Source organism: Colletotrichum truncatum, assembly GCF_014235925.2.
Source record: "Colletotrichum truncatum strain CMES1059 chromosome Unknown Contig_0008, whole genome shotgun sequence".
Taxonomy (NCBI): Eukaryota; Fungi; Ascomycota; class Sordariomycetes; order Glomerellales; family Glomerellaceae; genus Colletotrichum; species Colletotrichum truncatum.
In genome coordinates this window covers 1,982,581-2,005,167 of record NW_027222405.1, presented here as the reverse complement: position 1 = coordinate 2,005,167, position 22,587 = coordinate 1,982,581, and the positions used below count along the sequence as shown (strand labels likewise).

Sequence of the window (22,587 nt, the reverse complement as noted above, 5' to 3'; positions counted from 1 at the left end):
AACCAACATTTCCTTGGCCTCACCCAAATGTCTCTTATCAACCCTGGTTGAAAGGTTCACGCAAGCAGGAGGGCACGAGAAGTGGAGTTGCAGACTGTGGGCATGTCATTTGTGTGTATTCTAAAGTATCTAGTAGTGCTATGAATGCCAGGTACAGTTTGTTCTCTACCGCAGAGATGACGACTACTCGTAAGCATACCCGAGTGACGAAGTTTATCATTGGGGACTGATCCGCTTAGGGAAAGCTCCTATTTAAAAGCAGCGTGCCGTCGTCGTAAAAACAGAACGAAAAGTAGTGAAGTGTAAACGACATACGTGCCTATTGCAACGTAGAGATTCATTTAGGGTGATATTAGGGCCATGTCTGACGTGACGAGCTTCTGACACTTATCGATGTATAGCCGTCTGCTCTTTGCAAATGACTGAGCTTAGCCAATCACATGATTCCGTGGCTTCTGCGACCCTGCTCCACTTTGCACGGTGCAGTTGCGGTATCTCTGAGCGAGAGCATTTCAACTTTTCTCGGTGCTTACGAAAGAAGGCGATATTAAAGAGAAGAGGAAGGATAATCTTATCGCTCTCTGTATAAGGCTTCATACCTCGCTGCGTGTCAATTATACACCACTCCTCTCATTCCCATTGTGTTTCCATAAGCGTTGGCTGAGCACTAGTTCACCAAACCCCACCGAAGTTCCTGACACTGTAGACAGATGACACACCTGCCTTCCTAGTTCCATGCAGTTAACATTGACGCGATACGGACGCGTAACGAAACGCGACCCCTGCAAGCATTTGATGCTCCTGCTGCTTTATTGTCGACCCCTGCCTAGTACTCTTCTTGCATTTGAGGTAGAGACTAATCCGTCCAGTAATCCAACAATTCTCTCGAAACCTGTCCGCATCATGTTGCCAAACACAGGCCTAAAAGGGATGGCCCAATATGCCAGGAATGTCTCCCCCGAATCGAGTCTTCGGAACAGAAACGCCAACCTAACGATGGATCAAATGGGCCAACAGCACTCCGATGCCTTACCAGCTCCTCCCACTCGTCAAGAAGTTGTCGAGTCGGCTACGCTTCCTGCTCCGAAGCCATTCCCACCTGCTAGAACACATGCCATTCACTTCCACCAGGCGCATCAGTCTGGTCTACCGCAGCATCTTCCTTCATCCATACGCAACCCTCCGAATGCAAACGCCCCCGATGCGTCGCCGTCTAGACAGCAGCACCGGCGCCACCGAGCGAACTCCCAAAGCAGCGATGCTACCGGTTTCTGGCCGGAGTCTCAAATTGACAGTCAATTTGGCTCGCCAACGACCCAACACTCCGAGAGGGACCACAAAGTCAATGATAGTCGCATTCGCTCTCCAGCGCCAACCTTCGACAATGTGCAAACTCGAACAACTGACGACAAACTACCATACACCATAAATAGAGATGGCTCAATCCGTGTTACAACTTCCAAGAATGGATCTGGGCTGCCCATCACCAGCATCGACGCACCTGTAGCTCAACAAGACGCTTATTCAAGTGAGCCCATATATAGCTCACCAAAACGACATCTCAGGCTAGCTTTTCACCCTACGACTGTGAGATCATACGCGCCTCCAGCCTACGACGCCGATCAGGAGGTCTTCTCAGATTCCCCAATGTATCAGACTTCTAGTCATGGTTTGAGGCGCGTCAAGAAAGACGGGAAGAGTCAAGAGTTTCGTCGTGTCACGCCCTTGCCAGATAAAGACATAGAAGGAAGCCTTGCAAGCGATTACCCTATTAGTGAGGACGACCACGGTACGCCCCGGGCGAATCGTAAGACGGCACTGTCTCGGGGACCTGCTCTATGGGAGAGCTCTCTACCACCTGTGTCTTATAGTCAGGTAGACAAGGCTGGGAAGAGACGTCGGGAAAGCTGCGACTATGCCGACAATGAGCTTGCTGGAATGACATACTCCCAGCTGCGCCAGCAACCATTTGACGACGATCCAGCTAAGAAGCCGCTCCAAGCAGCAGGCCCCCTAACGGGCGACAGTCTCCCTGTCAAGCTTGATCATTTTAAAAGTCAACGCGAAGTTGACCAGAAAGAGTTCTTCATGCAGATGACCGTTAGTGATTGGGAGCGCTCTGGTGACTGGTTTTTGGAGCAATTTGGCCAAGTCGCTCAGAAGCTGAAAGAAGCACGCCAGAACAAGAGAGCTACGGTTGAGAACTTTGAGAGTGAGATTGCGAGCAGGGAGGAGGCGGTCCGCCTTCGGACGGAGAACATCAATAAAAAGCTAAGCCAGATCAAGCACAAGGGTGAAGACATGCTGGCAGATAAAGAGATTTGATGAGGTCCCTTGCTGGCCCTTTGGCCTACGGGCGAGCCATCTTGGGGAGCTGAAAAGTCGCCGTGTATATTTTTGTTTGCCTTTTCATGCGGTCACCACGACTTTCGACGATTTATGACTTACGGCTACTATGATTGGTATTCAAGCGGAAGTGTTACACTATTAATTATTTATGAAATTGTAAACCTCGGTACCATGTAAATATGCCGTTACCTGTGGCAACATTATTCAACAAGTAACATTTATATCACGAGATTTTCCTTTACCCTTCGATCTTTACCAACCACTAGCCTCATTTGATGGCCCGGAACGTTTGGGAGGATACCTCTCCTCACATTATCGGAAAACAACTCATAGGCGGGATAGTAACCGTCGACAAACCTAACGACTTGTTCGTCTGTCATCCCCGTTCCCCGTTCCTGGCGCAGAGCAGCCTCCTGTTGCAAGCGCCAATCATAAACGTATTGAGTGTTATCTGCATCGATGTGGATGAACACGTCCAACAGGTCGGTCATGGCATCGTACTCTTTCAGCCTCTCATTCACCAAGAGCAAATGTTCCAGTTTATGGTTTTGAAGTGTCTTGCTATGCGCTCTCCACTTAAACTCGACCTCAGATTCCGGCAGAGCACGAAAACCCACACACCAGCCCTCGAAGATAACCACTTGGACCTTGGGTTGTCCAGGAGCATTGACCTGTGCCCATTGACTCTGGGGCACTCGGTCTCCTTGGCCAGAAAAAGCCGCCTTATCGTAGGAAGGCACCTTTGTTGGTTTTCCTTTCGTGATGTTGTCAAAAAAGTCCCGCGCAAGCTGCATATCATGGGTGCCGGGCTCGCCCCGCTGCTGCATAAGGAGATTATCTGGATGAGATCGGGCAAGAGCAACCTGATCTTCATGCTTAAGATATAGATCATCAATGCTGAAGACAAGTGTGTTATGACCAAGGTTCCTTAAAGAATCGGCCAAAGATTTGACGAGTGTGGTTTTGCCAACACCTTGAACACCGTTGAGACCGATCAGAAACGGGCGAATGTCATCCTTCTGCGTTCGTTGCTCGAGTAAACCAGTGATGAAGGGGATGCAAAGGGGACTCTTGTCATCAACAAAGCTAGGGCTTGTTACTGGCGGAACTGCAGACGCCATTGCGGTGGTGGCACGGCAGTATTGACTTGATGTATTGATAGCTTACTAGATATGGTAATAGACAAAGTGTGGTGAGAGATTTAACAATTGCGTGATATTCGGAGGCGGAAATTGGCACCGATGATAATAGCCGCGGGGAAGCCCACCTAGGCCGAGACGTCCCGGCGGGGTCTGCCGCCTACAGGACCAACCCCCTGCGAGTCCAGTACGCTCAATTACCTACTTACTTTGCAGAAGACGGACATGACCGTATTTACTTGCAGACTGGCGTACTTAGGCTCCAAAGGACATGCCCCCATGAAGATGACGTTTTGAAATTCACCCCATGAACTGTGTATGGTCATCGTCCTGGAGGCCAGTGGGAGAAATGTCAAGGAAGTAACATCTGCAATTATAGACGTACCATGAGAGCTTAGGCACAAAAGATAGAAAGTCGCCTATAATATTGAGCTTTCGGTTGCGCATATCTGCTGCACATCCACAAGTAACCTTGCCCTTTCCTCTCTTATTCCTTTTTTTTTTGGGGGGGGGGGGGGGGGGGGGGTTGCCGTGCTGAGCTTCCGAGAGTGAGCAGGGTTGACATTGTGCTCTATTTAGGTTATCGGTAATAAGTTACCCCGCTATGTCAATACCTCGGGGTTTGTCTAGGTGCAACTACACCCCAGCTGAAGCTTAGAGGAGACTGAGGGGGCTGGTGTGGTTCTCAACTTCTCCCCAAGGTTGGCTGGGCGCCCAAACTTACAGTGTGTACACTTACCTACCGTGCAAGGGATTCTGCTCAGAAGTTTGGGGTTAAAGATGGGCAGTCCTATTCATTCTGAGTGGCCAGGAAGGCCAAAATCTGGGGCATGTGACATGGGAAATGGTGGAGGGACCTACCTTTCCCCACATGACCTCATTGAGAGTTCCACCAAGCCCACGGTAAAGTTGCATGTGAAATCAGGCTTTTCCCCGTTTCGGACTAGCGTTTTTCGTCGGCTTCGGTCAGAGACGCTGCCTCGGCTCTGTCTGCGGCATCCGTCACGTTGGCCCTTTGAGAGTTGCCGGGTGTGCTGAGTAAAGAAAACCACAAGTCTTCCATTTCACGGCACTTTATTTTCACCACCATACCCTTCTATCCCTACAATCTGCCTTTTCCTTACCAATTTGTCGCTCTATTCTCTGGATCTAAATCATATCTCTGCGTCATTTAGCCACTGTCATTCAACCAGTCCCCATTCACATACACAAAATGGCTGGTCAGCTACGTTATGACGGCCAAGTCGTTGTTGTTACGGGTGCTGGCGGCGGCTTAGGCAAGGCCTATGCCACCTTCTTTGGGTCTCGTGGCGCCAGTGTCGTCGTGAATGATTTGGGAGGTTCGTTCAAGGGCGAAGGCAATTCGACTAAGGTCAGTAGATCCCGCAACACTGGACGCTTTGTCCAAAGTCCAACTGTCGCTGAGGTGTATTGTAATGCAGGCTGCCGACGTTGTCGTCAACGAGATCAAGGCTGCTGGCGGTAAGGCCGTCGCAAATTACGATTCGGTCGAGAATGGCGAAAAGATTATCGAGACGGCAATTCAGAGCTTCGGTCGTATCGATATACTGATCAACAATGCTGGTATCCTCAGGGATATCAGCTTCAAGAATATGAAGGATGACGACTGGGATCTGATTATGAAGGTGCACGTCAAGGGATCCTACAAGTGCGCACGCGCAGCGTGGCCTTATTTCAGAAAGCAAAAATACGGTCGTGTTATCAACACTGCCTCCGCTGCCGGCCTGTTCGGTAGCTTCGGCCAGACCAATTACTCAGGTAAGCGCCACTACCCAACCCAACAACTTGTATATGATTTACAGGGTGCTAATTCCGTTGCATAGCTGCCAAACTGGCCATGGTTGGCTTCACCGAAACATTGGCCAAGGAAGGTGCCAAGTACAACATTCTATCCAACGTAATTGCACCAATCGGTAAGTGCAACGTGTGAGAAGCGGAATGGGAAAGGATCTGTTTGGGCTAATTGAGTCAAAAGCCGCCAGCAGAATGACACAAACTGTCATGCCGCCTGACGTTTTGGAGAATCTGAAGCCTGACTGGGTTGTACCCCTTGTCGCCGTCCTGGTACATAAGGATAACACTGATGAGAACGGTTCCATCTTCGAGGTTGGAGGTGGCCACGTTGCGAAGCTGCGCTGGGAAAGGTCAAGCGGCCTACTTCTCAAAGCTGATGACAGTTATACGCCTGGAGCTATTCTCAAGAAATGGGATCAGGCTATCGACTTCTCCAACCCTCAATACCCATCCGGTCCCAATGATTTCTTAACTCTTCTTGAAGACTCCATGAAGATGGGCCCCAATGATCAGGGTGAAAAGCTGGATTTTACGGGTCGCGTTGCCCTTGTTACCGGCGGGGGTGCTGGGTGAGTTTCATCGTCATTGTAGTCAATGTCCGAGATTAACACTTCTTAGTATCGGCCGGGCTTACAGTCTGGCGTTCGCCAAGCATGGCGCTTCTGTTGTTGTCAATGACCTGGCCAACCCCGACGATGTAGTAAACGAGATCAAGAAACTTGGCGGCAAGGCTGTTGGTGTCAAGGCATCAGCAGAGGATGGCGAAACCGTTGTCAAAGCCGCTGTGGATGCTTTTGGCCGCATTGACATTGTTGTTAACAATGCAGGTATTCTCCGTGACAAGGCATTTAACAATATGGACGATAGCCTGTGGGACCCCGTCCTGAATGTCCATCTCCGCGGCACCTACAAAGTTACCAAGGCGGCCTGGCCTTACTTCCTGAAGCAAAAGTACGGCCGTGTCATCAACACCACTTCTACCTCGGGTATTTATGGCAACTTTGGCCAAGCTAACTATGCCGCTGCAGTATGCCTCCCATAACCATCTTTAGAGAAACACTAATGGCTGACAAATTCTTAGAAATGCGGTATTCTTGGATTTTCTCGCGCCCTTGCACTTGAAGGGTACAAGTACAACATCTACGTCAATACTATTGCGCCTAACGCCGGTACGGCTATGACGAGGACTATCATGCCGGAGGAGATGGTACAGGCCTTCAAGCCAGATTATATTGCTCCCATTGTTCTCGCCCTCTGCAGTGACAAGGTTCCGAAGAACCCTACGGGTGGCTTGTACGAGGTCGGCAGTGGCTGGGTTGGCCAGACCCGCTGGCAGAGAAGCGGCGGTCACGGCTTCCCCGTCGACGTTCCCTTGACTCCCGAAGAGGTGTTGAAGCACTGGGATTCCATCCGTAATTTCGAGGATGGCCGTGCTGACCATCCTGAGAAGACTCAGGACGGTCTTCAGAAGGTCATGGCCAACATGGAAAACAAGAGCAACAAGGTATGAGCCTGCACCTTTCTGTCAGTAAAAGCACATGTTATATAGTAGCAATAGTCAACAAAGTTTTTTCTAAAAGAAAGAAAAAAAACGGTATTCTAATGAGTCTGTAGCAAGAGAAACCGTCTGAAGGTGACAGTCAATACCTCGAAGCTATTAAGGCGGCAATGAAGGCCGAACCTCAAGGCACCGAATTCAAGTACGAGGAGCGCGACGTTATGTTGTACAACCTTGGAATCGGTGCTAAGCGCAACGAGCTGAAATATGTCTTCGAAGGTGCCGACGACTTCCAAGTTATCCCAACCTTTGGCGTTATCCCTCCTTTTGGGACTGAAATGCCTTACAACTTTGACGACATCGTTCCAAACTTTTCCCCCATGATGCTGTTGCATGGAGAACAGTATCTTGAGATTAAGAAATACCCCATCCCCACCGCCGCGAAGCTTGTATCCTACGGCAAGCTGCTTGAGGTCGTTGACAAAGGCAGCGCTGCCATTGTCAAAAATGGTATCACAACAGTCAATGCTGAGACTAAGGAGCCCATTTTCTACAATGAGATGACGGTATTCCTTAGGGGCTGTGGTGGCTTTGGCGGCCAGAAGAAGCCAGCTGATCGCGGCCCTAGCACGGCTTCCAACAAGCCTCCTTCTAGACATCCCGATGTCGTGGTTGAGGAGAAGACAACTGAAGAACAGGCGGCGTTGTACCGACTAAGTGGAGACTATAAGTAAGTTATCCGTCTGACGACGACTCACTGTGCCTTTTGCGTGACACTAACGAGATGAATGCAGCCCTCTTCACGTAGACCCTGCCTTTGCTAAGATGGGAGGCTTCAAGGCACCTATCCTTCATGGTTTGTGCTTCTTCGGTATTGCTGGCAAGGCCATTTACGAACGTTTCGGTCCCATCAAGAACATCAAAGTACGATTTGCCGGCACTGTTATTCCTGGCCAGACTCTCGTGACGGAGATGTGGAAGGATGGTGGCAAGATCATCTTCCAGACTAAGGTCAAGGAAACGGGCAAACTGGCCATCGGCGGCGCCGCAGCCGAGTTAGTAGCCGATAAGAGCAAAATCTAAGCATTAGCGGCAAGCCTAGAAGCTCGCATTTTAGTTGTCAGAGCAGGCTTCTTGTAGCCGCTGCTGTTTGCACGTCTGTTGGAACTGGACTTGGTGGAAACAGGATGTATGAGTAATGGTTTTATGTATTTGTTTCTTGTAGGAGCCACTTGGATCAATGACCCTTGAAGCAAAATGACGGACAAAGAAAATATTAAAAATAAAAAAAAAAAGGTCTCTTACTTCCCCAATTACAAAAAGTATCTGCTAGGCAATCGTAAACCCATGCTTGTGTCAGCGCCAAATGCTCTAATTAGAATAGAACCTCCGATGTCCGATCGCGGCAACTCCCAACATTACTAAAAGGAAATCTGCCTTTCTTGTGCCCCAACGCCCAGTAATGCTTCGTTGCTCCTAAATGCAAGAAAGGGAAAAGGAATAAAAATATGTGATAGTATGAACCCAGCTCCAGACTCTGTTGCGGCAGTTGTGAAAGCTTTGGTGTGTTGCCTAAGCACCAAAACCATATTCCTTGTCCGCTTTGAGCATCTATACAAAGACGGCCTCAACAACAAAATCGCACACCTCAGCTAAGGTAGGCACTCGTCCGCTCTTTAGGTAACTCTCGACCGGCGAGACCCCGTTCCTAGCGAAGCCCGTCTCCAAAAAAGCTTTCTCGGCCCCACTGAGCTCCCGCTTCTCTGTCTCCCGCCACTTCTCCTCGGCTTCCTCCTTGGCCTGTCTTAGCACCACGTCTGTATCCTCACTTTCCCACAAATTGCATTTTGTACACTCGGTGCACGGCCGGGGGTCGCCGTCCGGCCTGAAGTGATCACAAAAATGCCTGTAGCCTTCGCCTTCACCGTTAGTGCCGCCAATATCTTTCCGGCATACGTAGCACATTTTGTAACCGCAAGGGCAAGTAAGTTTGTTGCAGCCTGAGTTCTTGACAAAAGATGTATGACAACGAGGGCAAACACGCTTGATAGCCATGCTCATAGCCTGCTCGACTTGTGTACGCAGGGCAACTAGAGATGATTCATGGCACACATGTATATCGGTCCACGATTTGGAACATGACAAGCAAGAGTTCTTTTTGCAGTCAGGGTTCAGGCAGGTGAATTTCAGGCCGCGGCGCCGTCGTCGGTGACGGCCAATGGCCATGTTCCACTGCGCCACGAGGTGGTCGCCTACCGTTTGTTTTGTGCTTAACAAAAGACACACAAAAGAGGACAACAGCACCACAGGCAGAAAGAGAGGCACCGTGACGACACAAACAGCGATTAGTAGAAGACTGAGAATACTGTCGAGTCTGACACGTAATTGTGTTTCGTGGGCCGGAAGATAGATGTCGTCTACTTCAGCGTATTCGCAGAAGGGACATCGGATCAGTGACACATTAGATGCGAGCAGACTATTCTCTGCCAAGCGCTGGTCAAGTTTATGCAAAATTTCGGCGCCTTTTTTCTCTTCCAGCATCGCGCGGTGCAGATGGTCGTATGGAATATGGCCAGGACAGCCGTTGCCTTCAACTGCCAGACACTTGAGCGTCCCAGAATCCGGGTCAATGCTGCTGTGCCAACCCTGCCCAAAGACAGCTTCCTTGATGGAATGCTGAACACAACGAAAGCACAACATGTGGCCGTCGGTGTTGCAATTGGTGAACTCTTCAAAGGTAGACTCGGTGAAACAGCAAGCACACTCGTGTAGGGCGCCAACCTCCTCGGCCTGTTCGCTGTTTAAAAGAATAGCCAACCCCCGGTCCGTCTCCTCCTGGGTTCGCCTAGTTCGCTCTTTCAGTGGTTGAATCAAATCACGGTACAGTTCGCGATCCAATTCAGCATTGCTCGTAGCCTTCAAAGACGGCACAATAGCGCCTTGGCCGGTTGACTTCCAGACAATCAGGGGATGGTTTTCGGCGTCTCCCGTAGCGACAGGTTTCCGGCGCAAGAAGAGGGAGGATATGGTAAAGCGCCATGACTTGGAAGAAAGAGATACTAAGGTTTTCCGAGCATCAAGATAGGAATAATTTGACTCGGCAAGAACAGCATTGATTGTAGAGCGGGAGAGGCCCTTAAATTCGTGCCAGGCTAGCGCTTGGACAGCCTGCTTGTAATCAGGGCTTCGGAAGGTCTCGACACGAGGAATCAGGGGGTGCTGCTCTTGATCCGTTTTCGAGTCTGGTAGCGCGGGCTCATTGTGCTGGTGTTCAGGTACTCTCCAGCGACCCTTCACCCATGCGACGCGATTTTTCAGGAGGGCGTCGGCGACCACAGCCAGCCTAGAGTCTTCGTCGAAATTGGTCAGCATCTCGCGGAAGACTTGGATCTGAATATCAGGGAAGACGGCGGCAAGGGCCTCGAGGCTATTATTGAGTTCGCGAAGATCGGGGCAGTCGGGTGGCAGATTGCGCAGGTGTGCCTCGTCATATATATATCCATGATTGAGAATGGCATCGGAACTCTGGGCTTGGGTTACATCGGGGTTGTTATTGGCGGCGACAGACGGGGATGGCTTGGGGCGGGAGGACTGTAGTTTATCGGTGGAGGAACCGAGAAAGTTCGTGAAGCCCATATTGAATATTCATGGCCGTTGTAGCCCTTGCATGGTGTGGAAAGCGACGATGCGGCGCGGTCGAACGAAGCCGCGTTGTCGATGCAGCAGTGACGTCGGTTGCCTACTGCAGCGTGACGGTGGGCGAAGGCCCTACAGCAGCAGGGTATTCGTGGCGCAATCAGGTAGTGGTAAGCACTTGAGAGATGACGGCGATGTTGATGTGCAGACACTGGGCACGAGATGCGACAAGTTGGAGGATAATGGAGGTTTGTGGGAGTGTTGGAAATGTTTTTGCGCCTGCTGGGGAGAGGAGAAAGAATCTCGGCAGGGATTACCAGGGGCATGGTTAAACAAGGCACTGTACGGAGTAGTCGGTATGTGTGTTGTCCCATGCTGATGGGAGGGAATTAGTAGTAAGCAGACAAAGTACCAACCCAAGCCTACCGAAAGCGACGGATCAGTAGCGGGGCTGCTAGAACGTGAGGGCCATGTATTTTCCAACAGCTCTACTGAGCCATAAACGCTGCACAGCGCAGCAACCGGTACCGGTTGGTTAGTTGGGCTCGGGCCACATGCAAAAGCTGCACCCTTCTCTGCTGTGGAACCACGCTACCATCGACTGCTAAATGGCAAAAGGTACATTGTGCCTGCCTAGTTTCTACCTAGATTTTACTGCTCGTATCAATGATATATGACAGTATCCTATATTTTTCAGCTGCATTCAGGCCGGCTATGTGGCATAGATAGTGTCAGTACCTTCCCGTAGAAAGAAGACATAGACAAAAGCATGCCTTGGTATGAGGGCACCGAACTGGCTAAACACAGTCTTGGCCGTCTCCTAAGTGGCCAGTAGTTCCGTTGATAGACATGTGCCCGTTCCCACATAGCGGTTTGATGGGCTACATTGGCACCCAGGCTCATGCTGACTCCCCAGTTGTATGCAACATTTGTTGCGCGCCTTTCGTTTACGCTCATCCCAACTCACTACCTACTCAGTGAGATGCTTTTCGAGTGTATCTTATTCGAATTGCCACTGGTCTCGAAAAAGTACATAATAACTTCGGATCTAGGCCTACATTCACTAGCCCATTACCATATGGAGCCAGTAGGTCAAAGTGTATTCAACGGGAAATATATTTAGTTTGTGCAGGTACGTTCAAAAACTCGACCCAGTATACTGGTATTTCGAATGACTAGAACTGCATTTCTACGGCTTCAAAATGCCTCTCTTTTTTATCGTTACGTCGGTTTGCGGATGACCTTCACCTATCCGGTGAGCGACTAGATTAAAAACTCCGCCTTCTACTCTCAGGCACCTGCAGCGACATGAATTGCCTTGGTTCTTGACTGAAAGAGATCTTGAAAACAACAGGTTTGCAGTGGGATCTGAGTCAAACTAGGCCAACAGCCAGCGGTTTAATGGCATAAAGACTTGTAGGGCCAATTCCCCATGGGCAAACCAGTTCATTTTTTCGGACATAGAGTGATGATGGGAGGGGCAGATGTGCTAAACTCCGAAGGAATATCCTCCATCTGCACTATGACCAACATGCCAAGGCGGCTCGTCTACGGAATGAGACACTGACGGATTTGAAAGGACGGAAAAGCGAGCGGTTATATGTATCAACATCGTTCTTCTGGGACATTTAACGGCTCTGTAACGCGCATGGTGTCCACATCTTGCGAAGGGCTTGAAAAGCCTGGGTTGATAACAACCAACCAAAAAATAGGTATCAAATACACCACTTTCTCCATCTCTGACCCGCCTTCCAGCGACTAGTCAAAAGGTTTTATGAGCACCCAAGGTACTTCACCTGGTTTTCAGGGGCATCTTCAGCTCTGGCCTTTCTGCCCCTATGGACTAGACCCTTTTGCCCCATGTAAAGTGCTGCCCCTCAAGACTTGCGATGCAGAATACCAGCAGCACCCTGAAAAAGCTGTTAGAAGTCTTATCCAAGCCAATAGGTTCTGATAACTTACCTGGTGACTGGGGAAGATGAGAGTGTCGGCGATAACCACGTTCTCCCGACGCGTGCTCGTAAAGACGACAACTTCAGCGATATCATCTGGCGTGAGAGGCTCACAGCCACTACAGCAACAGAAACAATTGTCAGCTCTATATCCGCATCCAGAGCACCTCGTTGTCCCACAAAGGTCTTGGAAAAGACCATTGAATGAAGCCAAAGAACGGGTTGGCGCGAAGAGAGTTACTTACGCGTATACGGCATCGGCCTTGGACTTGTCGCCATAGAAGCGGACAACGGAGAATTCCTGGTGTCATGTTAGGATGGTCTCAGTTCTGCCAAAGATGGCTCGCTCTCAGGTAAGTTATAGGCTAATACACATACAGTCTCAACTTGGCCAGGGTCAATCTCAATGACACGAATGCGCGTAGCAATGAGCTCCTTTCTCAGGCTGTCTGTGAAGCTACGCACAGCAGCTTTAGTAGCACAGTAAATGGAGCCGCCAGGATACGGTTCACGCCCTACGGTGTAGTTGTCAGCTGGCTGGCCGTAGCCGTGATTGGTTATTTGGTCGTAGTGTGTTTAAAGACGTACCGGCAATGGAGCCAATGTTGATGATGTCTCCGGCACCACCATCAGGCCGCGATTTGAAGATGGGCAAGATGGCCTGCGTCACATTGATAAGACCAGTGACGTTAGTAGCAAACATGACATTGATGTCCTCCTCGGCAATCTCAGGGGCCTTCGCAACTCCCCTGACGAGGCCACTGGTGAAGACAGTCAGTCCCTTTATCGCCATGGTCGCCTCTGTGTAATACGGGTTGTGACCAGCGGAAAGAAACTTACGCATTGTTTACCAAGATATTGATGTCCTTGAACTCCTCAGGCAAGTTAGGAACAAGCTGGCGAACCTCCTCCGGGTTGCTGACATCCAGCTTTACGGGATGGATCTTGACGCCGTTGCCAACCTCCTCATTAATCTTGGTAGCGATCTCCTTGAGGCTGTCAATGCGACGGGCTGTGAGAATGAGTTTCAGGTTGTTAGGTGCAGTTCGGGCGTATTCGAACGCGGTGCTTCGTCCAATGCCGCTAGAGGCGCCAGTAATGAGCACCGTCTTGCCTTCGAGGCGCTTTGCAGCGGCGGTGGCAGACATGATGTTTCTAATGTGATTTTGACTCAAAGTGATCCGCAAGGGAGATGACTTGTGAAATCTGAACAAAGATCTGATTGACTGGGTTGTGTGGTTATGTAGAGGCATGTGTGAAGATCAAGAAGAAAGACGGCTCAAGGGTGAAGCAGTAGGGCCCTTGGTTATTTATTGACTTAATAATCCAGGGGTTACATGGCATGGTGTAAGCTCACGGACGAATGACTCTCAACACGTTTCCGACTATACACACACGGATAAGGCGAGGGGAAGAGAGTGGACGGCGCGGCGGACGGAATGGAGAGGCTCCACACTGCGGGGTTTCAACGACCCGATAACCGGCGGGGTTGCGCGATTGCATCATTCCCTGCCCGACGTGTGTGCTTTGTTATCCAACCACGAGCGGAGGGCTAAGGTAATTGTAGAAAACTCACAATAATTATAGGGAAAAACTAGTGTAGTCGGCTTTATCAGATTGATAACGTTTCTTTGCTTTACTCGAAGCTTCTGAAACAGGCTCACCAGGTAGTTAGTTCTTGTCTTTGAACTCCGATCTAGGCGGCCTTTTCTTCCCCCGCAACACAGACCCACTCACTACACACGCCTGGCCTAACAACACGATCTCGGCTATTGCACTAACCGAATAAGTAGCCAGCGCGTCCATGAGGACTTAACCCCCAGGATGCACCGTATTGAACACAACGTCATGTCATCAAGGCAAGTGATTATTTCGTTCAAGTTCGTAGACGTTGCCGTCGTCAATATCTAGATTCTATATTCTTCGCACAATCCAACGATAAATCACAATGGTGCCAACGTAACATGGTATCACAGCCGTAACGGTGGTAATGCTGAATTTGGCTTACCCGAATCCAAAATCACCAACCAAAACACACGGAAACGCCGCCGTCAGCTGTTACTCTGTTGATGATACTAGTGTTGTTGCCCCCGATTCCCTCCGCCTCCTCTCTATTTCTGCCTTGATGTGCAGCTGCCGTTTCACTTCTATTGAGACCCGATTCCTGTGGTACGTTCCCAAACTGATTAGGATTGCAATGCTCGACAAGATGGTGCTCACTTTCATTGCTTGCCGGAATGAATCTGCGTAAACTTTTCGTACGGCCGTGGCTTGCGTCTCCGATAAGGCCATTCCTGCTCCGTGAATTGATAATTGTTCAGGCTCGACGAGCCCTGCAAGCTCTTCTCGCATCATGGTGCCCAGAATCGCCGTCGAAGCTGCGATACCCAAACTACCACCAAGAATTCGGACCTGCGCGATAATCCCTTGGGCCGGGGCTCGTTCGCAAGTTAGAACAGGGTGGACAAGAAGGTTGACAGATGTATTTCTATAGCACACTTACCATGATCCAAGATATTAGACTCCGTTGTGGCGAGGATGGTGGACGATGTAGCCGACAGCCCAAACCCAAATCCTACCAGAGTAAGAAAGCCCAGGGCTTTCGGTTCCAGTTCAGTCGACAAAGACAATGTCGTCAACAGACCGCAGCCAAGAGTCATGAAGCAGCTAGCGACAAACATCGTCTCAAAAAGGAAGTTCCTGCTTTTGCTCATCAATCCACCGAGAGTACTGCCCAATGCAACAGACCCTAGCATTGGCAAGAGAAGTATGCCTGCGAGCAAGGCGCTTTTGCTGTTGACAACCTGCATACGAATAGGAAATGAATATACAACAAGAAGGTACGGGAAGCCGAGAAACATCGTGTTGAACATGGCGGCGACGTAAACGTGGTTACGTAGGAGGCGAATTGGAATGGCAGCCATGATCCTTTTCTCCCAAACCCGGGCAACTAAAACCTCCCAGCCCAACAGAGCAAGAAAACAGGCGGTACCAACGGTGATTGGAACGACGAAGTCAGCTTGTTGCCACTTGTTTCCGTCCGAACCCGCATTCTGGAACGAGAAGACAACGAGCACAGAAGCCGCTATAAGGAGGCAAGATCCTACAAAGTCCAACTCTTTCCAGGATCTTCGTTGCAGTGTCGGAAGATGCTCAGCTTGCGGCCACGTCAGGTAGAAGACAACCATGGAGACAAGTCCTACGGGACCACTAAAAAGATATCAATACCCAGTCATCTAACACTCTGCAAAGTTTCTGCTTCTTTCTGCGGGTAGAAGAGACGTACTTGATCCAGAACACCCACCGCCACGAGGCATAATGGGTGAGAATACCACCCAGCACTGGGCCCAGAACACCGGCACTTGCGATGACCATCCCTACTAGACTGGCGATGTGCTGTTGCAAATGCCTGGGGCCCACCTCTGGGAAAATGATCATGGTGATCGAGTACAGGCCTTCAAAAAACGTTAGCTTCGTCCACTGACAAGCTGAACCAGTTTTAACTCACCGGAACCTCCTAGGCCCTGTAGTGCGCGACAAGCAATCAATTGCTCCAAGCTCTGGGCAAAGCCACAACCAAGAGAAAAGCCGAAAAAAATGACAAAGCTTGCCAGAAAGGCGTTTCGTCGGCCAACAACGTCCGATAATCGCGCAAACAAGACTGCACAGCTGAGATATGTAAGCGTATATGCGAGAGCAACCCAGTTTATGAGCTCCATTGATTCAAACTCGGCACCGATGGTGTACAGACTCGTGGCTACGATGGAAGAGTCCAACATTGCCAGAAAGAGGCCCAAACAAAGTCTTCTCAGCAAAATAGTATTAGCAAAAGATCGGTAAGACGTAGGCAAAGTACGCACCCGATACTGAGCAGCCAAAATCTCCATGTTGGTAACGAGGCGTCTTGAAAAATTGGTTTTGGTAGGGTCTCAGCCTTGTTAGCCTCGGCGTCATCGCTAGAAGGACTCATTGCAGCCTCGGTGGCTAAGATGAGAATTTTAGCTACAAGTCTTCAAGCCAAAGATAAATCTGCGTTCTGATCGCTCTAGAAATTGCATGGGCTGGCCGTCTCGTTGGTGAGGTGTAACAGGTGCTAGGCCTAGGACTCCAGGTTTGCAAGTTGGTCAAGATTCACCAGATGTTCAGTAAGAGTGATATGCATGCCGAGGGGTGTCGCTCCCCCCGTCACCAATTGAGGCGAACTTTTTAGAGAACTGATGCTCTGGTCGCAGGGTCTCGAGTCGCGGCCGGAATAATCTTAACGACGATAGCTTGCGATATGCGGTTGTGGTAGTTGCCGGCGCATGAAGTCATCATAGAGGATGCCGTAATTGATGTGGATGCGTCCTACAGGCGCGTGAGAGGCGCGGAGAAAGGCGATCGAAGCTGAGAGTTGGTTGCGGAGACGGGAGCCGATGATTAAAAAGTGCTGGCACGGGTTCTTTTCGTGTCTGAATGCAAGGGGAAATATAAACCCAGGTCGGCGTTCGGAGCGACGAATAGGAGTAAGATCACACACAAAAAGCATGTTCGGCGATCAAACCCCGTTCGCATGCGTTCGATTAGCTCCGAACATTTCCAAACCCAAACCACCGTCCGTCCAGACCATGGATTGGAACGCTTGGGTTCGAAGCTCGTGGTTCCAGACGCTTGCCTGTCGTCCGCTGGCTGCCGGCCGTAAGCTGGCGTTCAAGGCTTTGTAGGCAGATGCGGCTTGACCCCGGCGCGCCACGCCAATCCTCGTAGACTGAGACTTCGAGTGAGACATCCCTAATGCTAATTCGAGCAAGAGGGTGTCAGCTTTGGGTCAGAATCACTGACTGGCCAGTCGTGTTTTTTGTGGTAGAGAGGCGTCGTTCAGAGATGAAGAATATCTTGAAGAGCAGCCACAAGTACCAAACAATCGGTGGCACAGAGAAGGGAAATGCAAGTGTGGTGCAGTCTCAATAACGCAATACAGGATGGACTAAGATGGAGGGTAGCCAATAAGCAACCAGTTTGTGAACGGCCATGATCAACGCCGAATCGGAAGCCATTTGACTTCGGAGTTTGCCAACACAAGCTGCGACCAACAACCCGGTGACGCCAACACCGACTCCAACACCGACCAATCGCAACAACTACTTTAGTCAACCAACTGCATTGCGCTCCAAAGCCGTCATATGCGCAGACATCGCTAGTATGACTATTCGCATTAGTGATGAGAGATGAATCGGACATTGACTAGAGATGGGGGGGGGGGGGGGGGGGGGGGGGGGGGGGGTTGAGGGAGCTCTGAAACATGTGTCTCTCACCAAGCGAGCATGTGTCCTGGCGTCAGTTGTAGTTGTACAGCCGAGGTGGATACACTTGGACGGATCCTGAGGTCGTCGTACTCCGTAGGCTGATTACAAAGCGCTATGCGTATCTCAAAGTCGGACCAGAACGTTACTTCATTTCCTGCGGAGAACGACGTTTGCAAGATGGCAGGGTCATCGATGTTGATGAGGAATCCATGTTCACTTGCCTCTGTTTAACACACATTTCAGTCCTGGGGCAAGGGGCCTGCAAGGGGCCTCCCTTGTTAGAGAAAAACGAGCGGAAGCAGGAAACAGGGCACGGGGAAGTTGGATTAACAACCCGTAAATGATGTGGCAAGGAAGGCCGGTCTATAATTCTTTCAAGAGTTGCTCTGCCGCAGCCCTGTCCACTTGCTTATTGACCCGCTTCAGTATTGGAGTGATTTCGACCTCATCATTTCTTTCTTTTTGTCTAATTTTTCCCCCCCCAGCTGAGACAGGCGGCAGGTACGCGTCCAATTGGTTCGTTAAATTTCCATCCCTCCTATATCAGTACTTCATTGCCAAAAAAAAAAAACAGCAGGGTTCAAGTTGCCCGGAACGAAAAGGGAGGGAAAAAAGAAGGAGTGGAGGCGCCTTTCAACGTGTCTACCAACGCCATGTAAGAAGGAATGGGGGCGAAAGATTTGCGATCCATACCTACACAGAATATGGTAATGATGTCCCCATTTAAGCATCAACTATGGTAGGCTGAGATGTGTAGTTTATCAATAACTTTGAGTGAGGCGCAAAACAGCTGGATAGGAGAGCATGCGGGTCCGGAACAACTATTTCTTAGCTCGGATAATTAATCCGCTTCTGTCCCTGAATAACGCTCAGTCGGGGTTGGTTTAGAGAAAGGACAAAAGCAGGATAAAAACAGGAAACCTACCTAGCCATATCAAACCGTTGCCAGCTTCGACATAGAGTAGTATGCTTTTACATCTTCTAATCGCAATAAATGGGCGATTATCAGCGGAGACATCCTGTTCGCCGCCTACTTCAGGAAGTATGCACAGACCAGGCGGCCTTTCTACTATGTTAACTTGACTGGGGTAATGGCATCAGCATGCCAAGCATGGGGCAGGCAAGAATGTCAAAGGTCCTGATTACCTCATACAGTGTTGCCATTGGGTGCACACCAGCTCACACCACATACAATACAGACAACCATCCAAACTGAGGGCGCGATACCATCACTTGCGGACGTGGGCCTTTCCCAATCTGTTTGGAATTCATTGCCCCCACCAGTGCACCTGCATCACTTGATAACGTTCAGTCAAGCATCGGTCTTTCGCACTACCGCGATAGGCCGGGATCTCCCTCTTTATCACTTTCTTCTAGCCCCTCCAACCGAGCTCTTCAGAGAGTCATTTCCACACGACATCCGCTTTCGATATGGCCAATATCATCGCCGCTCAAGCTCCTCCATCGCTCTCCGTTCCCTCAGAGAAGGAGAAAAAATACGATCGTCAGCTAAGGCTGTGGGCTGCCAGTGGCCAGGCCGCCTTGGAGTCTGCCAATGTTCTTCTTCTAAACTCAGGTTCGGGAACAGTCGGCGTTGAGACTCTCAAAAATCTCGTTCTTCCAGGTAAGGCTCTCAAAATTACGGCACGATCCCTCTTCTGAGCTTCACGAGACAACTCAATAACCATGCCCAGGTATCGGCAAGTTCACCATTGCCGATGACGCCGTCGTTACTGAGGCAGACCTCGGTGTTAACTTCTTCCTTGACGAGACATCACTGGGCAAATCCCGTGCTGAAAGCTGCACCGAACTGCTCCTTGAACTCAATCCGGAAGTTCACGGCGATTGGCACCCCCGAAACTCTGTGAGATCCTCGCCCTGTTCTCCTTCATGGAACAACCCAAGTACTAAAACAAGACCAGGAGACTTTGGACCTTCAACATGTCTTGGCAAACAAGGACCTCTTTACGATTATCTTGTATACCCTGCCCATAAAGCCTGAACATCTCAAAGCTCTTGAGTCCTACAGTCGAGAACACAAGACCCCTCTAGTCGCTATTCACTCGATCGGCTTCTATTCTTACTTCAGTATTCGGCTCCCAGGAGTCTATCCAATTGTTGACACTCACCCAGATGTAACTGCGACAGTAGATCTCAGGCTCTTGGCACCTTGGGAAGAGTTGGAAGCCTTCGCTGATGAAATGACCAACGACATTGACAATCTCGACAACCACGAACACGGACATTTGCCGTACGTCGTTATTCTTTTGCATTACCTTAAAGTGTGGAGGAATTCACATAACGGTGCTCCGCCCAGCACATACTCAGAGAAGGTGGCTTTCCGTAAGATGGTGGCCGACGCCACCAGAACTAACAATCCCGAGGGTGGCGAGGAAAATTTTGAGGAAGCTGTTGCCGCCGTCCTGAAAACCATTTCACCACCGGCACTCCCGGCTGCCGTCAAGCAGGTCTTTGATTACAAGCACACCGACGAGGTACGTACATGGTGAACACATGGACTAAATCTAGTACTAACGCAGCCGTAGTCCGAGGCCAATTCGAGTTTCTGGATCATCGCAGCCGCAGTGCGAGACTTTTACGAAAAGCATCAGTGCTTACCAGTACCGGGCGGGCTGCCGGATATGAAGTCACAGTCTAACATCTACATCAAGCTCCAAAACATTTACAAGGCCAAGGCCCGTCAAGATTCCGCCGAAGTGCTTGACTTTGTGCGTCAAAAGCCCGGTGGCGGGAGCGTCGAGCCGGCTGAAGTAGACATGTTCTGCAAGAATGCAGCCTTTATCAAGCTGGTGATCCCTGCAAATGGCGATGTTGATCAACTACGAAGCGTAGCTGGTAAGTATTCCGCAAGTATTTTCCCTCCCCCGTCGGTTAATTGACTTGCGTGTAAAAAGAACAGGAATTCGCCAATGACGAGCTGGCTAAGGATGGTGCGATGCCACTCTCGCTCCTGCCAATATATCTCGCCCTCCATGCCACATCTTACACGGCAACGGCGACCCCGGATGATATTATATCATCCATTCAGAAGCTTCTTCCGGGCGTCAGTGAGAATGAGAGAATCGTCCAGGCCGCCCAAGAAGTATCCCGGGCTGGCGGCGGAGAGCTCCACAACATTTCCACCGTAGCGGGTGGCATGGTGGCTCAGGAGACGATCAAGATAATCACGAATCAATACGTACCCATCGAGAACACGTGCATATTCGACGGCATTGGGAGCCGATGTCAGGTCCTTCGCTTATAAGCCGGGAAGGTTTTCCATCCTAGCGCCGTCAGAACCCCTGTTCATCGCCTGCTTGTGATCCCGTCTCGAGGCGTGTTGAAAAGTTGCTAATTCTTTTCAGACAGCGTAGGTTTGCATGGAGCAGTCGTGAGTTCTGCCGAAGGGGGGTGGGGGCAAAACGACTACGCGCGCACCATGCCCAAACAATTCTCGGTATTAAACTTGTACATCCCGGATGGGTATATTGTTTGCGCATTGGACAACGTCAGCACCTAGCGGTTGAGAAACGTTTGGGTTCCCGGGTCTGGCGTGAGTCTGGGAGTGTTGCATCGCTAGCGCGTAGCCAACTGTTTTGCAAAGCCGGTGGATGTGACCCTTCAACCCCGCATAGCCAGACCCTGGCGAGGCTCCGGCGTATGGGTGAAGATCACGTCGGACCGCAGTCCCTTGCAGTGAGGTCTCGGATGGGACGCTGTGGAGTTGCGAAGTTCAACGGTACAAAAGAGGCGACGCCGGTGGGCCAATCAGTATGGGACGGGGCTGGAGGCAAGTGTTGATTACCCAAGATCTACCCTGTCAATTAGTCTCAACATGCACGAGACAAATATATGTGGTACGCCTGGCTTTGGCGCGGAAATGTACCCCGTAAACAGAGAATTTTGCCTTCACCTGTTGTGCCATCAGCTCACAGATGACTATCCGCCTTCTGGTCCAGACTAATGTAGAAACTAAGTCCATGGAGCAAGACGCTTTTTTCCCCCCGCGAGAGCCCCGGATACCAAGGTAAAAGGATTGGTGAGAAACGATGGATAAGAAAGGAACAAAAACTAACATAAGCGATGTGGTCTCCAGTCAATTACAAGCTTTGTCCTTACAATGTCAGTTTTCAGGGTTTCGAGACCTAATCACTATGCCTAGAAAGCGGCAGCGAGACGGGCCGCACTCACACAAGTCTTAGCTTAGTCGGGTGACCCTATCCGGGCGAGGCGCTGCTTGGGCCAGAAAGCCGCTGAGAAAAGATCAAGATGGCGAGGTGTGGATCATAGGACTGGCCACAATGGCTTGGCCAATAATCTAGATCTCAACTCTAGCAATGCAAGTCAGTCGCATCTTTGCGAGCCACCGGGAGCGGTGGCAAACGATTACTCTAGCCGGTCCATTGATACCAGCGGAGATAGCTTGGGGGGAAGGGGGTTGGGAGGGAAGTGACAATGCGAGACGTGGGTTTCGGCTGGCCTTCCGAAGGATGATGTCTGATAAAGAACAATGACAGACACAGACTAGCCACGGTGGGCCGTTTAGTTAACAATCGTCAGCGGTACGCTTGAGGCTGACGACAGATGTGCGCTTGCATGCGTGTGTGCGAGGGGGGACAAGAAGGGCAAGGAGGACGGGTTGAATATCCGTCCGAAGTCAGCAGACGCCTCAATTTTGCGATCCTCCACAAGTTGCGCTGACCATCCCAAATCTATCTGAAAATGTATTATCCCGACACCCTGGCGGGCGGCGGAAGAAGGGCAGATCCTCGGGTGACCAGAACAAAAGAAGGGTTGGTGTAGGTGAGTTGGACAGCGAGAGGTGGATGTTTTGTTTGCCTAGATCCGCAGCCAAGCCTGTGTCTATTTCGAAGCCGAAGCCTTCCGATAGCAGAAGTGAGTTCCTCTCCCAA

General features: G+C 50.4%; 7 protein-coding genes across 7 annotated transcripts; 3 read left to right on the top strand and 4 right to left on the bottom strand.

Moving 5' to 3' along the window:
- Nucleotides 1-735: 735 nt before the first annotated feature.
- CTRU02_212023 (uncharacterized protein) lies at nucleotides 736-2,325 on the top strand (the record flags this gene model as incomplete). Its single annotated transcript, XM_036725147.1, has 1 exon — nucleotides 736-2,325. The coding sequence occupies one exon, from the start codon at nucleotides 736-738 to the stop codon at nucleotides 2,323-2,325; it is 1,590 nt and encodes a 529-aa protein (XP_036583312.1).
- Nucleotides 2,326-2,567: 242 nt separating this feature from the next.
- Nucleotides 2,568-3,470, bottom strand: CTRU02_212024 (d-glycerate 3-kinase; the record flags this gene model as incomplete). The annotated part of the gene is made up of 1 exon (XM_036725148.1): nucleotides 2,568-3,470. One exon carries the CDS (start codon nucleotides 3,468-3,470, stop codon nucleotides 2,568-2,570), a length of 903 nt encoding a protein of 300 aa, XP_036583313.1.
- A 1,231-nt stretch (nucleotides 3,471-4,701) lies between these two features.
- On the top strand, nucleotides 4,702-7,884 carry CTRU02_212022 (peroxisomal hydratase-dehydrogenase-epimerase; the record flags this gene model as incomplete). The annotated part of the gene is made up of 8 exons (XM_070205764.1): nucleotides 4,702-4,860; nucleotides 4,931-5,267; nucleotides 5,333-5,422; nucleotides 5,485-5,872; nucleotides 5,922-6,330; nucleotides 6,385-6,807; nucleotides 6,918-7,531; nucleotides 7,596-7,884. The coding sequence occupies 8 exons, from the start codon at nucleotides 4,702-4,704 to the stop codon at nucleotides 7,882-7,884; spliced, it is 2,709 nt and encodes a 902-aa protein (XP_070060577.1).
- Nucleotides 7,885-8,412: 528 nt separating this feature from the next.
- On the bottom strand, nucleotides 8,413-10,437 carry CTRU02_212021 (uncharacterized protein; the record flags this gene model as incomplete). The annotated part of the gene is made up of 1 exon (XM_036725150.1): nucleotides 8,413-10,437. The coding sequence occupies one exon, from the start codon at nucleotides 10,435-10,437 to the stop codon at nucleotides 8,413-8,415; it is 2,025 nt and encodes a 674-aa protein (XP_036583315.1).
- A 1,877-nt stretch (nucleotides 10,438-12,314) lies between these two features.
- CTRU02_212020 (oxidoreductase) lies at nucleotides 12,315-13,642 on the bottom strand (the record flags this gene model as incomplete). Its single annotated transcript, XM_036725151.1, has 6 exons — nucleotides 12,315-12,347; nucleotides 12,400-12,508; nucleotides 12,635-12,690; nucleotides 12,768-12,904; nucleotides 12,978-13,150; nucleotides 13,230-13,642. 6 exons carry the CDS (start codon nucleotides 13,640-13,642, stop codon nucleotides 12,315-12,317), a joined length of 921 nt encoding a protein of 306 aa, XP_036583316.1.
- An 805-nt stretch (nucleotides 13,643-14,447) lies between these two features.
- CTRU02_212019 (major facilitator superfamily transporter) lies at nucleotides 14,448-16,359 on the bottom strand (the record flags this gene model as incomplete). The annotated part of the gene is made up of 5 exons (XM_036725152.1): nucleotides 14,448-14,827; nucleotides 14,893-15,599; nucleotides 15,676-15,844; nucleotides 15,898-16,193; nucleotides 16,250-16,359. The coding sequence occupies 5 exons, from the start codon at nucleotides 16,357-16,359 to the stop codon at nucleotides 14,448-14,450; spliced, it is 1,662 nt and encodes a 553-aa protein (XP_036583317.1).
- Nucleotides 16,360-19,105: 2,746 nt separating this feature from the next.
- On the top strand, nucleotides 19,106-20,939 carry CTRU02_212018 (ThiF family protein; the record flags this gene model as incomplete). Its single annotated transcript, XM_036725153.1, has 5 exons — nucleotides 19,106-19,298; nucleotides 19,369-19,538; nucleotides 19,597-20,169; nucleotides 20,221-20,530; nucleotides 20,590-20,939. 5 exons carry the CDS (start codon nucleotides 19,106-19,108, stop codon nucleotides 20,937-20,939), a joined length of 1,596 nt encoding a protein of 531 aa, XP_036583318.1.
- Nucleotides 20,940-22,587: the final 1,648 nt, after the last annotated feature.